Source organism: Zootoca vivipara, chromosome 13 (genome assembly GCF_963506605.1).
Source record: "Zootoca vivipara chromosome 13, rZooViv1.1, whole genome shotgun sequence".
NCBI lineage: Eukaryota > Metazoa > Chordata > Lepidosauria > Squamata > Lacertidae > Zootoca > Zootoca vivipara.
In genome coordinates this window covers 47,987,923-48,007,237 of record NC_083288.1, presented here as the reverse complement: position 1 = coordinate 48,007,237, position 19,315 = coordinate 47,987,923, and the positions used below count along the sequence as shown (strand labels likewise).

Sequence of the window (19,315 nt, the reverse complement as noted above, 5' to 3'; positions counted from 1 at the left end):
GAATCAGCCATTTATTCTGGACAGGGGTGGATGGCGATGTCCGTGATTGAAAGGATGCACCTGGCTGGCAATGATACCTAGTCTTTCTCTCTCTCTCTCCCTCCTGCCCTCAGATCCACCCAGATGGGGTAGCTGTTCCTTATGGGCATCGCAGATGAGCAGCTCCCCCCGCTGCAGGAGGAGGACTGAACCGCGGGGCTGAGCGATGGCCAGTTTCCTCCAGCTCCTGCTGGCCTGGTTGGGAGGCTGCGGCTGCGCAGGCCGCCTCATGCCGCCCAGCCAGGGTGCCAGAGCTGGGTCCCCGCGGGGGAACGTGTCTCAGCGCTGGGAGCGCCCGCTGCTGAGGTCCCGCCGCAGCTGGGTCTGGAACCAGTTCTTCGTCATCGAGGAGTACGCCGGGCCGGAGCCCGTCCTCATCGGAAGGGTGAGCTGCAGGCTGGCTGGGACCCACACTGGCTGGCCGGGGGGGGGGGGTAAGGAGGCAAAGAGGGGCAGCCTGGACTTTTGCAAAGGGATGGGTCCTAATTGGCGGGCCCACCAGACCTTGCGACGTGGTCTGCAAGGCCGGTTCAGCCAAGCTACCTTTGTGGGGCAGGGGGCAGGTAAGAGTGAGACTCAGCCCAAAGGATGTTTTCTGGGCACAGCGGATCAGCTGGCTGGAAGTGCCTGCAATGGCGCTTTCAAAGTGCCAGGCAAGGGAGCCAGGGTGGAGTAGTGGTTAGAGCGCTGGACCTGGGTTCAAGTTCCTGCTCAGCTTTGAAGTCCACTTTGGGCCAGTCGCTAATCTACCCCGCAGGGATATTGTGTGTGTATGTGGGGGGAAATGGAGAGGGGGAGGTCTTTGGAGAAAAGGTGGGAATGCAATAGGATTTCCTGCAGTGCTATTTTCCACAGCGTTTTGAACTGGGCTTCTGAACTTCTGACAGAACTTGTGGCCACAAATGGGGAATCTGCGGCCCTGCAGATGTTGCTAGGACCCAGCTCCCGTCAGCTCTGGGCAGCATGCCCAATGGTCAGGGTTGATGGGATCGGGAGTCGCAGGCCACCTTTGGAGGGCAACAGGTCCCGTCCCCCCACTCCTCCTGGCTAAATCCCTTGAGGTTTTATTCCCCCTTTCAGGCTCCTGCCTCCGCCCTTCTCCTCTCTCCCTCATTCCTGGGACCCTCCTTCCCTAGGCCCTAACAGCCCACTATAATAATAATAATAATAATAATAATAATTTATTATTTATACCCCGCCCATCTGGCTGGGTTTCCCCAGCCACTCTGGGCGGCTTATAACAGAAAAATGAAATAAAACAATTAAACATTAAAAGCTTCCCTAAACAGGGCTGCCTTAAGATGTCTTCTAAAAATCTGGTAGCAATATTGCGGAGTTTTGCGTTTGGAAGCAAGCGCTCAGGCCTCTTTTTTTCTTCAGAATTCTCATCTGCACATTAGCTTCCTGGAACGGACTCAGGGAAAATGATGTCTAAAAAAAAAGCCCAAAAGAAGCACACACAAAAAAGAATTCCCCCAGACAACCAGACTGAAAGCCATTTATTGCACACAGGATGCAGAAACAATATAATATTCATTTCTGACTGGCTTTCAGTCAAGAAGTCCCTGGCTCGAATGGCACCTGAGCTGTGAACTAATTTAGACACGCTGCATTTATCAGCCTCAAAGCGCAGTGCGGGTCCCTCCACCGTCCCCCAGTACAGTAATAAATGAGCAAGTTGGTCAGTGGAGGGGATGGGAGCTAGCGCAAGGCAAAATCCTCGCACTTGAAGATGTGGGCCCTCAATATATATTGTACCTTGAACACTGGATTATTGTACATGAAAAAGCAGTCTTGTTTGTTAGGCCACCTCCGCCCCATACTGTCAAAGTGTTATGATACCATTTTGAACAGGCATGGCTTCCCCCAAGGAATTATGGGAATTGTAGGCTACAATTCCCAGAGTTCCCGGGAAGAGAGATTGGTGGTTACGCAGCTCTGGGAACTGTAGCCTTGGGAGAGGAATAAGAGGTCTTCCGAACAACTCTCAGCACACAGCTCACAAGATTATTTGGGAGAAGCCGCGGCTGGTATAAAGTTTCATCACAGCGCTTTAAACATAAGGTGTGAAAGTAGCTTTAGTAACCTTGGCCACCTGCCCAGTCCATCACTTTGATTGGAGCAAGTCAGCCAATGGTAGCTAAGGACTGCTTGGCATTGGGGCAGTTCAGCCAATCACTGCTGCTGCTCCCACTATTACATTAGGACAGCCTTCACTGCCCTGGTGCCCTTGGGAGGTTTTGGACTACAAGTCCCAACAGCCCACCTGTCGTGTATGTTGAGATCTAGTTGAGATCCCCCCCATTGCAGGGGGTTGGACTAGATGACCCTCCGAGTCCCTTCCAGCGCTACAGTTCTATGATTAACTCGGCTCCCATGAGCCTCAGCTGCATTTGGGGGCTGTGCTCCAAAACGTATGGTTGTCAAATTCTGTGTTAGGGTTATAAATTTATAAAAAAATAAATAAATTACCGACTTCCATGTCTCTGCTCTCTCTTTCCTCTAACAGCTTCACACCGACGTGGACCGGGGCGAGGGCCGCATCAAGTACGTCTTAACCGGAGAGGGGGCCGGCACGGTCTTCGTGATCGATGAGAAAACGGGCAACATCCACGTCACCAAAACCTTGGACCGGGAGGAGAAATCCCAGTATACGTTGCTGGCCCAGGCTGTGGATCGGGCCTCTAACCGGCCTTTGGAGCCGCCGTCTGAGTTCATCATCAAAGTCCAAGACATCAACGACAACCCGCCGGTCTTCCTCCATGGCCCCTACCACGCTACTGTGCCTGAAATGAGCAACGTGGGTGAGTTCAGTGGCCTGGCTGGTGGAGGAACCGCCCTTAGCTGACCCTTTGCAGAATACCCTTTTTGATAAGATTATATTCAGCCTTTTCCTAATGCAATAAAAAAACAACAACCCCGAATTTAAACAGAAACAGAAAAAAGAGGAAGGCGGGAATGCAACGTCCTCTCTCACAGGTGGATCTTAAGCCTTGCCTCACACAGGAAGAGGTGGATCCTGCCAGCTCTCAGCTGGAACCTTCCCTTTCTTCTCCCTGCCTCCCACCCTGGGAGACCTTCTTCCCTTCCCTGCTGCAGCTGGCGCTCTTTGGGCTGGAAGGGCAGGAGGCATGAAAAGCAACAGGAGGCAGAGCCAACCATAAGGCCTCCTTCACGCCCTAAAGTGCTGCGATGTTGCTTTAAGCAGTCATGGCTTCCCCCAAAGAATTATGGGAGCTGTAGTTTGTTAAGAGTGCCGAGAGCTGTTAAAGGACCCCTGACCATTAAGTCTAATCGCGGGTGACTCTGGGGTTGCGGCGCTCATCTTGCTCTATAGGCAGAGGGAGCCGATGTTTGTCCGCAGACAGTTTTCCCGGGTCATGTGGCCAGCATGACTAAGCCGCTTCTGGCGAAACCAGAGCAGCTCACGGAAACGCCATTTACCTTCCCGCCGGAGTGGTACCTATTTATCTACTTGCACTTTGACGTGCTTTTGAACTGCTAGGTGGGCAGGAGCAGGGACCGAGCAACAGGAGCTCACCCCATCGCGGGGATTCGAACCACCAACCTTCTGATCGGCAAGCCCTAGGCTCTGTGGTTTTACCCACAGCGCCACCCGCGTCCCTCTGAGAGCTGTTAGGAGGCACTTATTCCACAGAGCTACAATTCCCAGAGTTCCCTGGGAAGAGGCTTTGTGATTGGTACACCACTCTGGGAAGTGTCGCTCTGGGGGAGAGAGTCTCCTATCGACTCTCCTGAATCTTAGCAAATCAAAGTTCCCAGAATTCCTTGGGAGAAGCCATGACTGGTATCATAACGCAGAGCATGAGTCCTTCCTGAGTCCTACAAGGGGCAACACAGAGAATAAGGAGGAAGAGGAAGCTCACAGGCAGGGTCACTCTCTGGGCTGGACATAAGAGCATGAACAGCTCAATGCCACTGCATGGCGAGCTTCCCACAGATATGGGGTTGGCCTTGTGTAAATATGGCAGGCCATGCGCTGCTGCCTCCTGCGTCTTCCTGCATCTGCAACATGTCCATGTCTGGACCAGGGCACCCCTCCTTTTATTGTCTTCTTGCTTCCCCACACAAGAGAGGAGGGGAGCCATGGGACGGGAGAGGGCTCTTGCACCCGAATCTTGCTTGCATGTTTTCCACAGACATCTGGTTGGCCACCGTTAGAACAGGATGTGGGCCTAGACCAGCAAAGTAGTTCTTATGTCCATATGAAGGAAACTGGAGGAGGGAAGAGGAGCCTGCAGAGTCTCAGCAATGCCAGAGCCCAGTTTCTCCCCTTCCTGTTTCTTCCTGGGCGGGGGCGGGGGGGGACATTATGGAGAGAGATTGCCTATTTTGCTGGGTTCTCTAATTCCTCCTGCTCCAGGCTCCTGCCCCAGCGAACACAGGTGAAGAGTTTGGGGTGAAATTGCGGGATCTATTCTAGATACCCGCTTGAGTCACCCAAATATCTTGGGTTGGCCCTGTGTGCTTTTAAGTGTGTGAATGGCATCCCCAGATGATGATTCAAATCAGAACCAAGTTTGAAGCTGGGTTGCCATCCTCACATGACATTATCCTACCACTGATATGCTAGATTTCCTGCTGCACACCATGGCCACCAAAGTCCTGCAGGGCCTGGCCCTCCCTGAGGCTGGTAGCCATTGATAGCCCTCTCCTCCATGAATTGTCCAATCCTCCTTTAAAGCCATCCGAGTTGGTGGCCATCATTGTTTCCTGTGGGAGAGAGTTCCATAGTTCAACGTTGCCCAAAGAAGCCCTTTCTTTTATATAGCGTGGATCTTCCATCATTCAACGTCCTTGGAGGTCCATGAGTTCCCATGCTCCACTTCTCTTCCGAATCAAAAGTCAGAAGCACACGTTGACTTTTCGTATGTTAAGTGGACGAACTGCCCAGCCCCAGATAAATCTACCCCCTCTGTGTTTCTGCAGGAGTTGTTGATCTCAGCATGCCTCCTGACTGGAAGCAGACGAGGCCTGCGACTCACAAAGGGAGGTAACGTGTAGCCTCTTTTCAGGGCAGGCAAATCCACTAGGGCTGCGTACACGCTGTCCCTTTAAAGCACATCTGAAGGACATTCTTTCCCCCAAAGAATTCTGGGCACTGCAGTTTCTTAAGGGTTGCTGGGAACTGTAGCTCTGCGAGGGGTGAGCTGCAGTTCCCAGAATTCTTTGAGGGGAAGGAATGGGCTTTGAAGGCAAAGAGTGTGCACAGCCTGTACCTCTTTATTTGGGCCTGATTGAACGCTCGAGTCACACCCCATGCTGACTCACAGAGCCGAAAGTACCTATTCCCCTGTGGAGGCTGAGTAGAATGAGACATGGCCAGGGTGGTGAATCATACAGAGACACAGCAGGGAGCCTCCCTTTATGGGGTGAGTACTTTGGGAGGAGGGTGGAGACAGGTACTTTTGATGATTTAATAGTAACTTTTCAGGGTGGCGGGATTGGGAATGACAGCAACCACGCTGCCGCCTGCCAGAGCTTTGCGTCTGCAAGCAGGACCCTTTGTGAAGAAGCTTGGAGGAGTTTTCATCTAGCATTCTGTTTGGAGATGCTGCTTTTGTATATTGTTGTTTTGGCATTTTACAGTTTGCTCTTGGTGGAGAATACATGTTGGATTTTTATGGCTGTTTTAAGTTGCTGTTTGCCTCCCTAGGGGGCTCTTTTCGGCAATTTTTCACATGTAAGCCTAGAAGATAGTACTGTACAGGTGGTCTTCCTTATTTTTATATTTTTAAAACTTATGTACGGTACCTAAGATGGCTTTCAGCGTTGTTGTTTTTTTGTGAATTCTCAACTGTGCCGGGTTCCTGCTTTTCAAACGCCTTACGACTTTGCTCTTCTTCACGGGCCTCCAACAAAATAGCAGCACTGTGGCCAAGACTACGTCACTGTGCCAACAAGACCCTTTTTGAGCTCTTTCCCTTGAGATGACCTGTGAACTCTCACAACCAGCATCCTCCATAACCTGTGTGCGTTTGGTTTTTCTTTTTTTCTGTTAACCTGCCCCGTTTCTGCAGGTACGTCCGTGATTCAGGTGACGGCCCACGATGCGGATGACCCGGCCTACGGGAACAGTGCCAGGCTGGTCTATACGGTACTCGAGGGGTTGCCATTCTTCTCCGTCGACCCCCAGACGGGTACTTAACGGGGAGGAGGAGAGGGGGCAGGTTTGGGGGTGGAAGGGCGATGGTACCAGTGTCGCCCCATTGCGAAGGGAAGAATGCGGCAAGAGGCCATTGTTGTGTGTGCTCTTGGGGACTGGGGCAAGTTGGCGGATTTGTGATTTGCCGTGGAATGGCAGATTGGTTTGGAATCACAGAGATGGCCATCAAAGCTGATGTTGGAGAAACCTTCTTCAGCGGGAAGTGCGACGCTCCCTTCCTTGCATTTTGGGACAACTGGTTATTAATAGGCCACCCTTTCTCAACTGGGCACCTTCCAGATGTTTTGAACTGCATAACCATGCCCGCTGGGGCTGGTGGGAATTTCAGTCCAAAGTATTTGGAGGGTGGCGGGTAGGGAAAGCCTGCAATAGGCTTGGGAATGATAGAGCCCCTTACAGATGTTCTTTTTATTGGGCATTTGTTATTTCAATACTATGCGCACCTGCAAATATTTTGGGGTGGGCGCCCTGCCTCGCTTCCAACCAGCGCATGCCCTGTAACGTCCTGCCGAAATCCTGTAGCTTTAAATAGCACCAATGCCCTATTAGTGGGGTTGGGTTTTTTTTAACCTCCTTTTGTCGTGTTGCTGCACAGGAGGTCCCCTCCAGAAAGAAACAACGCAGAATAACATAGGATGATGTGTGGACAGTCTAGTATAGATCCTTTACTGAGGCACCATTATTGCATCTGTGGCAAATTGCAGAGCACACCTGCACTACCACCCCTCTCCAAAATCGGGAGGTGGGGCTCATAGACAGGCCCCCAAATCCAAGCCTATGCAGTACATGTGAAAAAGATCTAGGAGTCTTTGTAGACCACAAACTTGACATGAGTCAACAATGTGATGCAGCAGCTAAAAAAGCCAATGCAATTCTGGGCTGCATCAATAGGAGTATAGCATCTAGATCTAGGGAAGTAATAGTACCACTGTATTCTGCTCTGGTCAGACCTCACCTGGAGTACTGTGTCCAGTTCTGGGCACCACAGTTCAAGAAGGATACTGACAAGCTGGAACGTGTCCAGAGGAGGGCAACCAAAATGGTCAAAGGCCTGGAAACGATGCCTTATGAGGAACGGCTTAGGGAGCTGGGTATGTTTAGCCTGGAGAAGAGAAGGTTAAGGGGTGATATGATAGCCATGTTCAAATATATGAAAGGATGTCATATGGAGGAGGGAGAAAGATTGTTTTCTGCTGCTCCAGAGAAGCGGACACGGAGCAATGGATTCAAACTTCAAGAAAGAAGATTCCACCTAAACATTAGGAAGAACTTCCTGACAGTAAGAGCTGTTTGGCAGTGGAAATTGCTACCAAGGAGTGTGGTGGAGTCTCCTTTGGAGGTCTTTAAGCAGAGGCATATGTCAGGAATGCTTTGATGGTGTTTCCTGCTTGGCAGGGGGTTGGACTGGATGGCCCTTGTGGTCTCTTCCAACTCTGATTCTATGGTGTGTGTGTGTGTGTGTGTGTGTGTGTGTGTGTGTGTGTGTGTGTGATGTGTGTCCTTGGGGAGGTTTAAAGGTGCTGTCATGGCTGCCTCTGAGTTGCCTCCTTCTTCTCTGCAAGTCTATCCAGCCACCAGTGTCTCATCTCACCAACCAACCAACCTCTGTCCATTTGCCCAGCTTCATGGTCACATGAACAACAACCTCTGAATCTGTTGGGTCGGCCACCTGTCTTTACATTCATCCATATCATAGTTTCCTCTACCCAGTGTCTCTGGCTAGCCCTGCTTGGCTTCATTGTGTGGCCCTGGGTGGCCATGACATCTGCTCTGTGTGATCTGCCTTGTAGCTGCAGTCAGCGATTTCCGCTGGGCTGAGGTGACAGTTCCCCAGCAACCCTGGTCGCCAGTGAAGTGTAGGTGGGTTCCCACGACACAGTGATAACAGCAAGAACCTTTATTGAACTACGTAACTGGGAAACAGAGGCAAAGCAACTGCTTATATACATTTCTGAAAGCTGGGCCACTCCCACTCCCAACGTGATTGGCTGTCTAAACTTCCAAGCTGCGAATCACAACTCAGAGTTCAAGAGCCAATGGCAGAGGCCCAAACCCTGAAATGTTCTGCAATTGGACAACATGTATCGAATCAGAACACGGGAGCTCAGAATCCTTAGTACAGACCCAAACTCAGGCAAACACAGAATACACTGAATATATAACACTTCCTTCCCTTTAGTTCAGGCATCCCCAAACTGTGGCCCTCCAGATGTTTTGGCCTACAACTCCCATGATCCCTAGCTAACAGGACCAGTGGTTGGGGAAGATGGGAATTGTAGTCCAAAACATCTGGAGGGCCAGTTTGGGGATGCCTGCTTTAGGTGGAGCTAATTGAGATGATGAAAGGCAAATTTGCAGGGTGGGAATCTATCTATCTATCTATCTATCTATCTATCTATCTATCTATCTATCTATCTATCTATCTATCATCTATCTATCTATCTATCTATCATCTATCTATATCTATCTATCTATCTATCTATCTATCTATCTATCTATCTATCTATCTATCATCTATCTATCTATCTATCATCTATCTATCTATCTATCTTCTATCCTGGTCCCTCACGCACTGCTTCTTCTGCCACTCTCTCTCTGATACTTCTCCTTCCTCCTGCGTTTAAGGTGTGATCCGGACAGCGACCCCCAACATGGACCGGGAAACCCAGCAAGAATTCCTTGTGGTGGTTCAGGCCAAGGACATGGGGGGGCATGCTGGGGGTCTCTCAGGAAGCACGACCGTCACTGTCACACTGAGCGACGTCAACGATAACCCGCCTCGCTTCCCTCAGAGTAAGTTGGGAAGGGGTAGTCGGCATCAGACCTCGGTTCTTTCTATGGATGTGACCATATTTTCATACGCAGGGCAGGAAGGCTGATGTGGGGGGGGGGCTGTGGGCGGGACACCACTTCATTGGTGGATTTTAGAGGCTGACCAGAAACTTCAGATTTTAATAGGAAGCTGGGATTGGACCTGATTTTGCAAAGTACCTAAAGCAAAGCAAAAACCCACAAAAGAAATGAAGAATTCCTAGCTCCCTAGCCACTTTTGCTACTCAGTTCTATGTTAGTTTGCTAAATTTGAGATGGCAAATAGCTCAGAACTAAGGTCTTTCTAGTCGATCGTACAAAACGTTACATCTGAGCTGTCTACCAGCAAAATTGTCTTGGTTGGTTCTTAACTTTGTTAAGGAGAGGCAAGATGTTCCTGGGACGGGTTTAGCAATCTAATTGGATGTTTTGTTTACGGTTTAGCCTTGGAGCTTAGCATATTAAACGTTTTTAATGTAACCACACGCAAAACTGCAAAGCGCCTAGAAATGCGTCTCATGTGCGCACAAGGAAACCTGCAACATCCTCAGACATTACGGTATCCTTGACGTTAACGATTGTTGAAAAATATGTAACAGGCGAACAAATACTGTAAATGTTTTAAGAGCATGATTATGAATTAATGCAGGATGTTGCAATGCCTTCCTTTCATATTCATGATGTGTGAAGTAGTAGGGGAGGAAGGAAGATCGGGGAAGGAGACTACATTTCTTGAATAATGAAATCCGGCCGGTCTGTTCATGGTAGTCGCTCACCCCTTCCTGCTTCTCATGTAGTCCCAGTTTAGCGGGGCAGAGCAGGGCTGCTTGGAGGACAGCAAGTGTGCACACATTGTACTTTTAAAGCACATTCAAAGCACATTCCCCTCAAAGAATTATGGGCACTGTAGTTTGTTAAGGGCTGCTGGGAAGTGTAACTCGGTGTGGGGTAAAACTGCACTGCCCAGAATTCTCTGAGGGAGGGGAACGTGCTTCAAATGTAAGTTTCTGAGCACAATTCAAAGGGTTGGTGCTGACCTTTAAAGCCCTAAGCCTCGGTGCAGTATACCCCATCATTCTGCCTGGACACTGAGGTCCAGTGCTGAGGGCCTTCTGGCGGTTCCCTCGCTGCGAGAAGCCAAGTTACAGGGAACCAGGCAGAGGGCCTTCTCGGTAGTGGCACCCGCCCTGTGGAACGCCCTCCCACCAGATGTCAAAGAGAAAAACAACTACCAGACTTTTAGAAGACAACTGAAGGCAGCCCTGTTTAGGGAAACTTTTAATGTTTAATAGATTATTGTATTTTAATATCCTTCTGGAAGCCGCCCAGCCAGATGGGCGGGGTATGTTTAAATAAATAAATGAATAAAATTTCAGGGTACAGTGTGTGCTTTACACAGTCTGAATCGGTGGCTGCCATTTTGTCATGTGTAGATGGGGGGGTGGGGCGGTTAAAATGACTCAAATCAGCGGCGGCACAATGAGCCAATGAATTCAAGTTGCAGGAAAGGAGATTCCGACTAAACACCAGGAAGTGCTTTCTGTCAATAAGAGCTGTTTTGACAGTGGAACGGTCTCCCTCGGGAGGTTCCAGACTCTCCTCCCTTGGAGGTTCTCAAGCAGAGGTTGGATGGCCATCCGTCATAGATGCCTTAGCTGAGATTCCTGCATTGCAGGGGGTTGGACTAGATGGCCCCTGGGGGAAGGTTTTATAGGTGTAGTACCAGTGTAGCCGCCGCTAGAGGGTGCTGGTTTGCAACCTGGTTCTTTTCCCAGCATGCACTTTCGGCTGAGTGGTGCGTTCTGGAACAGGGGTTTTTTGGGTTTCACCTGGCGGAGGTGTGGCATCTGTCTTTGAAAACCTTATAAGAGCCTTCGGACATTCGCTTTGGACGTTGTGTTCAAATTTGAATGCAATTGGTGAAGCGGTTTCGGAGAAAAGTGGATAATAACCAACATGCCCAGTTTACATTTTTATATATAGGGACAGGAGGGAGAGGAGTGGGGAGGTTCTGCTGGTTAGCCAAAAGTCCTTGCGCTAGCAAAGCTACTTTGTTGGCTGCCACCCATTCTCCCACATACACACGCCTGTTTCCCTGCACTTCTTTCCCCTCCCCCAGGCTCTTACCAGTTTTCCGTGGTAGAGACTGCACCTCCCGGCTCTGCCGTGGGGCGGCTGCGAGCGCACGACCCCGACGAAGGGGAGAATGCTCTGCTGGCCTACAGCATTCTCGATGGAGGAGATGGAGCAGAAGCCTTTGCTATCCACACCGATGCGCTGGGACAGGACGGGATCATCACAGTGAAAAAGGTTGGTGGAGGTGCCCCCATTCTGGGGGTACCTTGGAATTAGGGGGCCCTGATCCTCCTTCCGTCCTCCCTCCCAGGGACCACCCCCTCCATTTTCCCCACAGGCAGCAAAAGATGGGAGCTGTGGGTTCTGAAGGATTCAACAAGTTCAAGGAGGAGAAGACCACTGATAATGATGATGATTTTATTGAATTTATATACCACCCTATACCCAGAGGTCTCAGGGCAGTTCACAGAAAAGATCCCAATATATAAAATCAACATAAGAACAATAACACACACACACACACACACACACACACACACACACACACACACACACACACCAAAAAGAGCCACATTTTAAAAGGGTATATTATGTCAATTAGGTCAACCAAAGGCCTGATTAGAAAGGAACGTTTTTGCCTGGTGCCTAAAGGTGTATAATGAAGGCGCCAGGCGAAATTTCCTGGGGAGAGCATTCCACAGATGGGGAGCCACTGCAGAGAAGGCCCCGTTCTCGTGTTGCCACCCTCCAGGCCTCTCAAGGAGGAGGCACACGAAGAAGTGCCTCAGAAGATATCAGGGTCCGGGTATGGAAAGAGGCGGTCCTTGAGTTATTGCAGTCCTGAGCCAGCAGACCACTTTTATGTTCTGATGTCCTTTAAACCAGCGGAATAAGTCCTAATGTCCCAGCAAATGTGGTCACCAACTGGATGCTCAGGAAAGTGGGATTGATGAGACCTGGAACGGGCTAGATAGGGCTACTAAACTGTCAGCCTGGACTGAGCGAAACTGAATACTCAGTAGACGCCGACGGACAGAGGCTTCCAGCCTTGCAGCGTAGTTGTGGCTTCACGGCCTGCCTTTCTTATTTCCCTGACCCACGCTAAGAAGTGACCCTGACCTTCACTATTCCGCTTCCGCAAGAATCCCCATTGCTGTATTTTGACATGGGTCTCCCCGTCCCATAGAGCTCCCCTCCCTCTTTCCCTCTGGTTCCCTGCTCTAACTTGCCCAAACCCTCCCGCAGCCCCTCGACTTCGAATCGCGCCACTCGTACACCTTCCGCGTGGAAGCCACCAACACGCTCATCGACCCCCAGTACATCCGCAAAGGTCCCTTCAAAGACATGGCCACCGTCCGCATCACGGTGGAGGACGCCGACGAGCCCCCGGCGTTCTCCCGCTCCGACTACCACCTCGCCGTGTACGAGAACAGCCCCCCGGGGACCCTGCTGGGCAAGGTGACAGCCGTGGACCTCGACTCCCCCAGCAGCGCCATCCGGTAACGGCAAGCGGGGGGCCGCAGGAGCAGGGGTGGGGTGGGGACTGTGCAGATTTGCATCTGCGTGCCTTGCGTGTGAAAGTTACAGTTGCTCCGTTTGTACCTGGTTGCCACGACAACCTGATGCCCCAGGTTCCCCCCCATCTTCTAGATACTCCATCCTGCCGCACACGGACCCCGAGCGCTATTTCAGCATCAACCCTCAGGACGGGACGATCCTGACCTCTGTGCCTCTCGACCGGGAGCTCTTGCCCTGGCATAACATGACCGTGGTGGCAACGGAACTTGGTAAGGGACGGGTGGGTTTGGGGAGGGCCAGGTGGGTGGCTCTGGGTGGGGGGACGAGATGGCATGCGGTGGCGGGGTTTGGGGTATTCATTTGCAGGTCGGATTCCCCCCGTCGACAGATACTACAACAAATGCTTTTATTCCACATTGTGCAATATATACGCCTGTTTCCCAATGGGCAAATATTTACTCATTGTCTCTCTCGCGCTCTTTCTCTCTCCGTGCATCGTTTTGCATGCGGCTGCCTGTTCGGGATGCACTTCCTCCTTTGCGCCACCTGCCTCATGCACTTTGCTCCTTTCTGCCATCTTTATCCCATGTGGCTCCTTGCTTGTCATGATTACCGTGCATGGCTGACGTCTGGCCTGGTGGCGACGCACTCCTCTGCATGCCAATTCTGTGGCCTGCGTGCCTCGCTGTGGCTTCCCCCTTTCTGCACGGTTGTATATGCCGGGCGCAATGTGGCTGCCTTATCATACGCTTCTCCCTACCCCTGCATAAACGCGGCACACCATGCGCTGGCCCCTCCCTCTCCTTGGATCTTATGGGGCTGTGTGCGCTCTCTCTAAAATGTTGCATTCGCATGGGTGCCGATTTCTGTGTACCTGCCTTGTGTTCATTTTTGCACAACCTCCTAACTACCCTACCTTATGGTCCGCCTGGCACGCGCTCCTATACTGTAATCTCTCTGACGTGGGCTGCGTCTGACCCTATGGCTTCGTATGCACACTTGTCACATGGAACTGCCCTGGCCTGGGGTGGCTGATCTGTACGGCTTCCCCCCATTTGCAACTTTAACATTTTTTTAATTTGGGGGATCCTGGTTAATTGCCTGTTGCGTGTCCCTCCGTGTCGCCTGCATTCCATTCCCGGCATGCCCCGCATGGCTTTTCCTCGGCCTCCTCACGCTTTATGCTGCTCCCCATCCCCCCGCTCTTGCCCTCAGACAGCCCCACACAGGCCTCCCACGTCCAAGTGGCCGTCCAGATTCTGGATGTCAACGACAACCCACCCCAGCTGGAGCACAGCTACGAGCCGTTTGTCTGTGACAATGCCGCCCCCGGCCACGTAAGTGCTTCCTGGGACCTGCTGCGGGTAATAACTCACACTGGTTTGGCTATTGGGATGGAGCTAGGCGAGGAGGCCACAGCTTGGCTCCTTCTCACCCCTTTCCTTTCCCCTTCTCCTGCTAGTTGGTGCAGCTGATCCGAGCGGTGGATCGAGACGAGGATGGGAACGTGAGCCGCATCATAATCCGCTCCCCGCTTGGGGCCAGGGACCCAAACGTCACTGTGCGAGACAACAAGGGTGAGGAATTGCACTCAGGTGTGGCTTTCTCAAATGTCCCAGGCGGCTGGCAGGCAATCTCGGATAAAGCTGGTCTCCTTCTTTGGAGGTCTTTAAGCAGAGGCTTGACAGGCATATCTCAAGAATGCTTTGATGGTGTTTCCTGCTCGGCAGGGGGTTGGACTGGATGGCCCTTGTGTTCTCTTCCAACTCTACGATTCTATGATTCTATGATCTAGTCCAGCGGCCTGGGAGGTAGTGGGATAACCTGGGGGGGGGGCCACCAAGAGGCAAGGGCTGGGGGGCTGGGTGGTGGCGGAGGCTGGAAGTGTAAATGACAATCAGACCTTGAAAAGCTGGTATCCCTGGATCTAGTTCATCAACTTGGTTGAATTAATTAAACTAAATAGTTTTAATTGGATTTTGAATACATGTGCAATGAATCGTTACTGTTTAATTTTATTGCGTTATTATCTTCCTGAGTGGGTCGTGCCGACTGCTATTCGGAATGATGCTTCTTGTAGGGCAGGGGACATTGGGCATGAGTTTATGGAACCAAGGAGGGGGCTGGTTTGGGAACCACGGATCTCGATTCATTTCAGAACGGTTTCAGGTCTGAATTGGCCTCGAGCTCTTCCAGGAGAGGTAAAAGGGGACTGCAACCTTGCTTCTTTTGCTTGATCTCTCTATGGCTTTTGTTATGGGGTGCTGAGGGGCACTCTTCCCCTCCCCTAACGCTACTTAGCATATGAAACCCATAGGAATGCTCATCAGGCAATTGGTACCAACAGTATGTAGCCTCTGAACTGAGAATGGCCATGCAGGCTCTGAACCACTATCTGGCCACAGTGGAGGGCTGGATGAGTGTCAACAAATGGAGCTTAAACCCTGGCAAGACAGAGGCCCTGTGTGCGAGTGCTCCCCACGTCCAGGGCGTAGTTCAGTTACCTGTTGCGGACAGTAAAGGAAGGAACAGGTACATAGCCTGGGGCTGCTGCCAGATCCATCTTTGTCTCTCAAGGAAGAGATGGCACCAGTGGCTGTTACGCTGTTTGTCGCTAATTAAATTTCTGTACACGCCCCCCACCCCTCGTCCGAGGACCACAGGACAGTTTGCAATATGAGAACACACAAAAAACACACCACAACAACAAAGGGAAATGATAACCTTGACACACAGCTTCAAAGACCGTAGATTGTTTCATTAGCCCAAAGTCTAGGAGGGCCTTTGACCACAGTTGGTCGCAGCTGCTCCTCGACTGACATAGCTTGGCTACTGTGACTTTGGCGCTGAGAACCTCAAGCCTGGATTTCCACAACGTGGTCTCTATGTGGGGCTTCCCCTGGAAGGGGCAGCCGGTGCGCAACGCAGCAGCTGGGTTGACCCAGGGCATCCCATCGACACCTCTGCCACACAGGCTGCCAACACAGGCGCAGTTCAAGGTTTACCTTTAGGCATTTAAAGCCCTAAGCCAGGCATCCCGAAACTTCGGCCCTCCAGATGTTTTGGACTACAATTCCCATCTTCCTCAACCTCTGGTCCTGTTAGCTAGGGATCATGGGAGTTGTGGGCCAAAACATCTGGAGGGCCGCAGTTTGAGGATGCCTGCCCTAAGCTTTAGGAAAGCTTTTAATGTTTAATAAATTATTGTATTTATTACTGGCTTGGAAGCCGCCCAGAGTGGCTGGGGAAACCCAGCCAGATGGGCGGGGTATAAATAATAATAATAATAATAATAATAATAATAATAATAATAATAAGCAACTTGACTGTGGTTCCTGCACTGCAGGGGTTTGGACTAGATGACCCCTGGGGTCCCTTCAAACTCTACAGTTCTGTGGTTCTAACTTGAGACCAATATATCCGAGGGACCCCACTGCCCAGCAACTGTGCTTCTCAAATGGGGCGCTGCAGAGAGTTGTGTGCTTAGCCTGTAGTACAAACTAGGCTTTTAGTGTTGCCGCTCCAGCCCTCTGGGATCAATTACCAGCTGAAATAAGACCATCGCCTACTGTCAGGATGCTTAGGTCCCTACTGAATCCATTTTTGTTCAGGAGCACTTTCCCAAAGGGGTACCCCAATCGTTTATGGAATATCAATTTTATATCTGAGGAAATTGCTTTGTTTCTGAAGTTTGTAGGGTGGCCTTACTGTTTTGTTGATATTATGATTTTCAGAGCTTTCTCCCTCTGTCTGTCTCTCTATGTGTGAGAGCACGCGCGCCTTACACCGCTTTATGCTGTGGTCTATAAGTTTGTTCCCCTAACCACCTTTCATCTTTTCCCTCCCCAGATAACTCTGCCTCCTTGCTACTTCGTGCTTCCCGCCTGCCAACACAAGGCGGGTCCCTGCTGGTGCCGCTGGAACTGGTGGACGGGGGCTCCCCCACCCGCACAGGCTCCCCCACCCTGACCGTCAGCATCTGCCGGTGTCGGCGCGATGGGGCCATGCACTCCTGCGGAGCCGAGGCCCTGGGGTCCCCGGCAGGCCTCAGCACGGGTGCCCTTCTTGCCATCCTCGCCTGTGTGGGCACTCTGCTTGGTGAGAAAGAACAGGGGCTGCACTCAGGCGGCAGAAATGGGCGCTGCGAACTGGGGAGGGGGGAGGAATTTGATTCCTTCCGCATTCCAATGAGAAGATCGGCAATTCACACTTCTGCACCAATACGCAAACTGAAACATAGCTAAACTTCAGAGTTCACGCTTTTCAGAATTTTGTGGCGCAGTTCGCTGAACAAACAACTGGTGCATACATGTTTACGTTAGGGGGAAGTGTGTGTAAAAACATTGCTGCAAATTACGTACAGAAATGCATTGCGTTAGGGGGGGGGGAATTTCTTGCGAAATTTTGCGTTTTAGCTAAAACTGCGTGCAAGAGCGTAATTATGAGAAATCTGCACTAGAACAAATTTTCGCAAGGATTTTTTAAAATGGCCATTTACTGCCGAAATGTGGAGAAGTGAATTTAAGAGCGTTTTTAAAAAATGAGTAACTGCAATTGGACGATTTGCCCCTCCCCACCGAAAACCCAGCAGGGCAGGGGTAGATTTTTCCGAATGAGCCACTGCTATGGTATTCCAAGAATGTGGGCCTTGCAGATCACAAGCTCAGAAAGAGTCACCCCAAAAATCTGAGAGCAGAGGTTGGGCACCAAGGATGGGTGTGAAAACTGAGCAGGGGACCTCCAGAAACATGGAGGGTGGACGTTGGAGAATGAGCCTGGTCTGGGAAGGCTCTCTTATTGTGTTATGTCCCTCTGATTCCACAAGAAGCGTTCAACAAGGCGTATGGGTGTGTGTGGTGATGAAAGCCCTGCTGTTTGTTGTGCTTTGCTAACGCCTGTCCTTCTCCCTCGCTTCTTTCTGCCCATCCCTGCCCCCCCCCCGCCTCCCTGCGTCCAGCCCTGGTGCTGCTGTTTGTCGCCCTCCGGAGGCAGAAGCAGGCGGCGCTGCTGCCTTTCGAAGAAGAGGACGTCCGCGAGAACATCATCACCTACGACGACGAGGGCGGGGGCGAAGAGGACACAGAGGCCTTCGACATGGCCGCCCTGCAGAACCCCGACGCTGCCCCTCCACCCCCTCAGCAGCGCCGCCTCTTCAGGCGGGACGTGCTACCCCGCCTGCACTTCCCGCCCTCCTTGCCGACCCGCCTGCCCCCTCAGCCCCATGACGTGGCCAGCTTCCTGGCGGCCCGCCTGAGCGAAGTGGACGCCGACCCCTCCGTCCCTCCCTACGACTCCATCCAGGTGTACGGCTACGAGGGACAGGGCTCCTCGGCCGGCTCCCTCAGCTCCCCGGGGTCCTCGTGCGCGGGCGACAGCGACGCCGGCGGGTACGAGTACCTGGAAGAATGGGGGCCACTCTTCCGAACGCTGGCTGAGCTCTACGGCACCCCAGAAGGCCCACCTCCAACCTGAGGGACCTGGAACCGGGGAGGGGTCACATCCACGGAACAGCGCGGCCCTCCAGCCCTCTCTGTCCCTGTTGTGTTGCTTGTTGCTTTCTCCCTTTTGGTTCGCTCTCGGTTTCAGCTTGTCTCCTAGACATCTCCTGTCCTTGTTTGCGTCGCCTCCCTGTAGGCCTGGGCGGCTGGCCTGTGGCCTTCCAGATGTTTCTGAGTCATATCAGTCCCACCCGGCATGGCGGGCAGTCAGGGATGATGGGGGGGGGCTGTGGTCGTGCAACATCTGCAGGGCCACAGGTTAGCCACCCCAATTATTCTTTCATTGCGTCTTTCATTCTCTAGCGGTTTTCCCGCTCCCCAAATCTTTCGTGTTTAAATTGCTTCGATTTTATTTCGGATTCTTCTCTTCCCTTCTTCATCTACTTTGCACTTCCAGCTTCCACCATTCCTTACTCTGTTCCTTTAGACGTCCTCGATTCCCTTCCCATTTATGCTACTTTGTCATTTGTTCAGCCTTTAAACAGAAATGTTATGGGTGTGTGGGGTTTTTTTGGTCCCCTCTGTAATTCGCATTGTTTTCTCTTCATTTTGCTGTTACCTGTGCCGTGTTTATTCTGTTTTTGGTTTCCGTTCTTTTCTTTCCCCCCTTCTCCTGTACAAAAATAACTCTATGCATTCATTTTCTCCCAGAATCCTTTGGTACCAAACTCCCTCCCTACCTGGACCCTAACAATCCAGTCTTGCCAGCATGGATTTCCCTCTCATTCAACTTGCAGCCCCCCCAGCCAGGGCAGGGCTTCTGACCTCACCACCAGCACCCCTGCATGGGCTCCCGGGAAAATGCGTGGAGATGGCAGCGGGGGCGGAGGACGAGATCTGGCCTCCGCCCTCTGGACAAAGCCCTCCTCTCCTGATACCACAAAGAGACTTTCTATAGCCAGGACAATTTTATTCTAGGGAGCTAAGGCATAATCGGTGTTGGGTGGGGGACATCCATGTTATAATTTCGTAATAAACAATTTATTTTCTAAAAAAAGAGAGAGAGACTGTGGTTTTTCAGTTGTGCGTCTGCCTGAGCGAGATGGGAACAAGTGGGCATGTTGCTGTTGGCATCTGTATGTCTCGAGAGACAATGGAGTGTGCCTCTGGGGGTGAAGTCAAACTGCTGCATTAGCGGTGACCTCCCCAATATGCAACTCTAGGCAGTGTGTCTGGAGGTCCTGGG

General features: G+C 51.5%; 1 protein-coding gene across 1 annotated transcript in view; it reads left to right on the top strand.

Moving 5' to 3' along the window:
- Nucleotides 1-19,072, top strand: part of CDH24 (cadherin 24) — a 39,582-nt gene extending 20,510 nt beyond the window's left edge. The window contains exons 2-12 of the mRNA XM_035134909.2: nt 114-424; nt 2,549-2,843; nt 6,081-6,200; nt 8,852-9,019; nt 11,157-11,347; nt 12,359-12,612; nt 12,764-12,900; nt 13,847-13,968; nt 14,094-14,208; nt 16,481-16,729; nt 17,589-19,072. Of these exons, the coding sequence (XP_034990800.1) occupies nt 206-424; nt 2,549-2,843; nt 6,081-6,200; nt 8,852-9,019; nt 11,157-11,347; nt 12,359-12,612; nt 12,764-12,900; nt 13,847-13,968; nt 14,094-14,208; nt 16,481-16,729; nt 17,589-18,103 (2,385 nt within the window). The 5' untranslated portion in view covers nt 114-205 and the 3' untranslated portion in view covers nt 18,104-19,072. The remainder of the gene's footprint in view (nt 1-113; nt 425-2,548; nt 2,844-6,080; nt 6,201-8,851; nt 9,020-11,156; nt 11,348-12,358; nt 12,613-12,763; nt 12,901-13,846; nt 13,969-14,093; nt 14,209-16,480; nt 16,730-17,588) is intronic.
- Nucleotides 19,073-19,315: the final 243 nt, after the last annotated feature.